Source organism: Lepidochelys olivacea (genome assembly GCF_965140295.1).
Source record: "Lepidochelys olivacea isolate rLepOli2 genome assembly, chromosome: 2".
Classification (NCBI taxonomy): Eukaryota; Metazoa; Chordata; order Testudines; family Cheloniidae; genus Lepidochelys; species Lepidochelys olivacea.
This window is the reverse complement of record NC_140412.1, coordinates 232,898,490-232,904,489: the sequence shown is the minus strand read 5'-3', so window position 1 is coordinate 232,904,489 and position 6,000 is coordinate 232,898,490. Positions and strand designations below refer to the sequence as shown.

The 6,000-nt window shown below is 39.4% G+C and overlaps 1 protein-coding gene across 1 annotated transcript in view; it reads right to left on the bottom strand.

The window, feature by feature from the left end:
• Positions 1-774: 774 nt before the first annotated feature.
• The window catches only part of PLXDC2 (plexin domain containing 2), a 440,899-nt gene continuing 435,673 nt past the window's right edge, over positions 775-6,000 (bottom strand). Inside the window, exon 14 of the mRNA XM_084618781.1 lies at positions 775-3,269. Within this exon, the coding sequence (XP_084474907.1) occupies positions 3,153-3,269 (117 nt within the window). The 3' untranslated portion in view covers positions 775-3,152. The remainder of the gene's footprint in view (positions 3,270-6,000) is intronic.

Sequence of the window (6,000 nt, the reverse complement as noted above, 5' to 3'; positions counted from 1 at the left end):
TGGGCTATGAGATACAGTAACTGCTACAATAAATGGCACTTTAAATAAACAATTACCTAGATGAATAATTCTGAAGTACGCTAAGGCTAAGGACCAGGGAGATTGTTAGGGAAGCCATTGTTCCACCGCTATCAGGCTGCAATTTCTTTTGGATTGTCATGAAGAGGGACACCTGGATCCATCAGTGTTACAGTTTATAAAGTGATAACTATAGGCTTCTTTGCGTCTTCTGATATTTCATTACAACTACTGGAGCAAAGAATCACATTTGTATCACTTTTAATTTTTAAAAATGTAGAAAAGCAGATGGAATCATAAAACAACAACAGATTACTTAATTACCTTCGCCCACTGGGATAAATGGAACATACTACAGAATATATCAAAGCAGACACTGATGAGACACTCAGTTTCTACAGGTATGCAGGAATTTTCCCCTTCAGACATCAGTTCCTCTTCAGACACAGGAATATGCCTATTGAATAAATCCAGCAACTAATAATGGTATAACCAAGTACACAGAAGTATGGGAAAGCCAAATCAACTCTATTAAGATATTTCTTTTATGTCAGCCATTCAGTGAAATCTGTCACCAATTTACCAGGGATGGCCAAAGAGTGAAAAAAAAAAAGCATGAATATTTCAATTAAGAAATGTCATCAAATGTATGTTTATTTGTGAATTATCACAAACTTTTCATCCAGCTCTATAAAGGGGATAGGAATGAAAACAGAAAAAATTGCTGACTATGAAAAAAATCATGAAACTCACAAATACAATGACCAGTATTATTCAGCCAGGTCCACTGTTTACTCAGTATAACATACATAAGTAAAACTGAATCCAGCTTGTTTTACTAAGCCAATACTTCACCTTCAAACCCAGAGTTCTGTGAGTAGTCTTTACTTACATGAATATTAAGACAACCACACATATTGCAGTACCATGTGGATACTCTTTAGTCAGATTCACAACATTTATATGTTGGCTGATATGTCATGATGTGATCTGGAATAACATTTATTTTAACTGGTGAGGACATCATGCTTCAAAAATCACAAGTGCGAGTTCTGTGATTGTTTTATTAGGCCGATAGATCCTAGCTGATGATTGCAAATCTACTTGGAATAAGATAGAAAAAGTGATTATAAGTATCAGACCCCGGAAGTTTGTTTTTTAAATTATGTGTACTGTTATGTGTTTTATTTTAAAAATTAGTGTCACCAGATAGGCATGTGTATATATTTGATTACTGCTATCTGCATTAATAGCCAGTACATTAATCCCTCCCCCATCAGAAACAGGTGTTGGTAGAGCCACACAAATTGAAAAGAGTGATCACTGCAAGATTTCAGCAGACCTCAAGATGTGGTTTTTATCAGTTTCAAATTAATGCTGGTTAGATTTTGAACATTTCAAACCTCACAGTGGACGATTTAAAGCCGACAGTAAAATGTGTGTTACACAAAATAAAGAATGAATACAGAAAATACAGTATTGTATAATTTACTGAAGAAAATAACAAGTAAAAATCATGTTATTTTTAAAACAGAGTTAAGTAAACAAATTTAGACCATACGAGCATTGACAAGAAATGTAAATAACTGATTAATTAAGGTTGTAACTACAAGGTGTCTAAACTACTTGAGACCTAAAACTGCAAATGTTGAATACTGTACTTTAAAAAGATTCAAGGGCCTCTGCTTGTACAGTATGTAAAAGATTTGAAAGTGAAAGACCACAATGAAATGTACATACAATACCTGAATTGAAAAGTTTAGTAGCTCAGTGTATATTAACCCCTTTCCACCCAAAGGAATATATTTTCTTTTCACTGGGAATTTATCATATTGTTTTTCCCTAGTCAGGGAGGAAAAGGGTTGATATTAAAAGAAACGTGGTTCCAGTCGGCAGAAAAGTTATGGCACTGCAACTAAACGGACCACCATCCCTAAGCAACATAAAAATATTCTAATATTAAGGATTATTTTACAACTCAGTGGAAATATGCAGTAATGCAATCCATTTCCTCCGTCTGGATGACAAAAATGCAGTCTTAACAGCCACAAGAGCCTGCCTTGTGTTAGCTATAAAAAAAAAAATATATTTATATATATATTTATGCAACTACTATGTGTATTAAACAAAATCACTGAATGAATCAGATAGTTTGAATCTCTATCTCTGGGAGGGGTGCACTGGAATCTGCAACGCTTCTCGGGAAGGACTCACAATGAGGATAAAAACCCATTTGTTTAAAATCTTAACATTTTTTCATCACATTGTCTAAGAAATGGTCTATATTGATTTCTGCCAGCATTAGCCAAAAGCATCTGTTGCCTTCATTTCAGCCCACTGTTTGGAAATGGAAGCGACATCCCTTAAAACAAATCCGATAATTAATTGTTCAGTGAACACTGACACTGAAAATTACTCCAATTATACAGCCCAATTTCACCATAGCGAAAACTCCCAGCTATTTTTTCTAACCGCCTTGTGCTAACTTTATAATTCTTTATCACGGCTTGTTTAACGGATATTAACCAACGAAGTACAAGAAACATTCTACTACTCCTGGAAAGAATAGATATTGTACTGTAACTCACTCACTCACTTGGTTATGTTAGTTTGGCACTGAACACTCAGAATTGTATTCCACATTCATTTGTAGAAGTACAGAAAATTGCTTATTTTTTACCTGCATTGAATTTATTTTCTTAGCAACTTTGTCAAAACTGATCATTGCTCTTTGCATGAAAGGGTTACAGATTTGTAACACAGTTTATCTTTGAGAAACCAGAGAAGAATGCTTGAACAAAAGGGTAGCACCCTGATGAACTAAAGCTTTATTATATTTTTTTATTCTTACGCAACCCCATACCTCAGCCAATAACATGGCATTTGTGCCACATTTCTCAGACTGTAGCTGTCCACTCAGGGTGTTCTGAATGAACTATTGTATGTCAATCCACGAAGGGAAACTACAGCGCAGTGGGTAATCTGCTATCCTAGATTGTTTTTTCTTCTTGGACAAGATTTATCCAACAATCTTCTTTACAGCTACAGCAGCTTAGGCCTCCTTTTCTTTAGAGAGAGGCAAAGTAAATGTCTTACACCTGTAGACCAGTACTGGTGCTCTTGTCCTAGAAATTTTAGCACTGCTCTGATACAATGAAGCCTTCTTTTTCTCCAACTGGTTCCACTTCCGCATACGCAGGATGTCCCGAGCCTCTTCGAAACTTCATTGCAGGCCATCTGCTTGGGCGGCGCTACAAAAGAAACAAGAACAAAATCCTTTTTAGAATATGTAAGGGACAACAACAAGAAAGCAAGTGTTGAAAAGTACCTTGTAATTTCAATTGCCTTGATACTAAAATCCAATTGGCTAATGCTGTAGGGCATTTTGGGAGCTGTGGGGAAGGGATAGATAACCAGAGCTGAAGAAGTTCATCCTTCCTTCTTAATTCATAGGAAAAGTCTGGCACTCTCAAGCAGCCCAGCACTAGCTACTAGTCCTGAGACTATGAGCTAGTGTTGCCTGCTGTCTCCTCCCTCTCCATCTGGGGATTTGGTAGATCTTCACTGTGCTCTGAGTCACTGGCCAATCAACCCACTCCCAGGCCTGCCCACAATGCCTCCTTTCATAGGCCTGCATAGAGAGTTCCCATTGAGCTCTACGCTGTGTCCCCCTGAATGGTCTCTCTTCCACTGCAGAAAAGTGGAGTCCAGGTTGCAATGTGACATGTGGTACTTGGGCCTATAAATTAGGCTCCTAATTGTGAGCCTAACTGTGGAAAAGGGGATAAAAGTTTATGAAGTGTCACAATAATCTATCACAATAAATGCTGATGGGAAAAAGTGAGACAGAAAGACCGAATTAGTCCAAACAAAACAGCCTACTGATATAATTCAAGGACCGTGTTAAGATCTTGCCTGATAAACAAAAACTGTGTGACACCGGAAATCAATTAACCAAAATTGACATGTTGGAAATGAGGCCTAACTGGTGGACAAAATAATGAGGGGGATGGGCTATTCCACCCATCGCTCCCTTTTGGTGCCCTCAAAAGGAGATTTTTTTGGAGGGGGGGACAGCTGACTATGCAACACTGGCTGACTGAAAAATCAGACTAAGAGGAAGGAGCGAGCTTCACTATCATGACTGCAAACCCCACTAGCTCTGGGGACCCCAAACTGTCTTTGTCCTAAGCCTGAAAGATATTCTGAGCAGACTGGGCCAGAGAGAGGGGACCAGATGTCATCATTACCTCCACTTCTATTGGCGCCAGCTAAATTTCAGTCACCACCTAGGATGTGCGACTCTGTCTAACCCTTGCCCAAATGTGTTCTTTTTCCTCCCACTCTTTTTTTCTTTCTGATACCTCTCCTTTTTCCTTCTGTCTAACAAAGGTCTGGCTTAGCCAGCCAAGACTGCATATTTTGCAATTCTGCTGTGAGCCTGGGCCTAGAAAGAGGGAGCTAAAAGCAATGCCCCAAACAGCCAAGGCTGTAACAAGTTTGCTAGGTCTCAGACTGTCTGACAAGACTGTGCCTGTGTTTTTCATACAGTGCGGTTGCAAATGAATCAACATTCAACAGAGATGGAAGCTGTTTTTTCCTATCTTTTTCTCTCGTCTTGTGCATGTTTGTCTTGGTTTGTTTTCTAGGAAACAGGGTTGGACTTTACCGACAATAGCTCTGGCTCATCTCAACTAATTTCTTTTCTTTTTTCCAAGAGAACAGTTATTACCATCTTTAATACCATCTAAGAGATTGTCAAAGAAAGTGTTTTTACTTCGAAAGACACTCTCCAGCCAAAAAGAAAGGGAACCAGGGATGTTGTTAAAATGAAAGCCTTACTTAATACTTTACATTTCAAATGCTTTAACTGTTTATCCTTCTTCTGTATCTTTTATAAAAGGTTAAAAAGAGTTCTGATGATGTGTTTGCCATGGTATTAAGCCTGAACCTTGTTTAAAAATATTTGATATGGGGCCATTTCATGGTCATGTTAACACCTTTGACTCTTTGGGCCCATATATTCCATCTATATTAATACACCAGATATTTCTGTTTCATATCAGTTCTTGGAGCCAAATTCTAGCACTCTTACCTGGGTTTCCAAGAAATTAAAATTCCAATTTGAATAACTACATTCTGCCTGAATAATTTTTCCTGCAGCAGTTTCAAGTAGATGCAGTATTGATCCTTGAATTTTGCCAGGTGTAAAAATTGTGTAGTCAGACAAGCATTAATGCATGGTCTGGCAGGGAGCCATGGGGCACCACCTCGTTGGATAAGGCAAAGAGTATCTGAACAAGGATCTGAACAAATTCCCTGGGGTCATAAGAGGCTCAGCTATTTTGCAACCTGGTGCACCAGAATTATTTAGGGAGGGTCGGGTTCCCCTGCCCGATTTGGGTGCTGATTTGGTTTTGGACAATAAAAAAGAGGGCAGTGGGAGATGTCTGGGAACGCGGCTGGGTTTGTGGGGGAGGCAACCACACCCACACCTGACACCTCCTTGTGGCGGTTGTCCAGTGCAGGCACACCATAGGAAAGGCAAAGAGTGACCAGATAAATGCCTCGTAAAGGACTTAAAAAGGAGGTATTGATTAAAGGAATGGAATGGGGGGAGGGTTTGGGGCTCCTATGAATGGTATGGTAGGGAGCCAACCCCCGCTTTCTTATAGTCCACCTTAAACCTGCTACGGGGGGGGGGGGGGGGGGGCAGTTGGTATGGTCCCAGCAATGGGTTGGCTGGGAGTCCTGGATGGAAAAAGAGTGGGGGCTGGCAGAAGACATCCCAGACATCTAATAATAAAGTCACAGCCTGATTAAAACCATATCAAATATCTCTGGTACTTCTTTTGGTAGAGCCAGACAACTACAGTCTGCCTGAGTAAGTTTCCCTGCAGCCGTTTCAAATACATGTAGTATCTTCATTCCAACCATCCCAATGTGTTTTGTATTGTTAGGGCCTCATCCAGCTCCCACAGA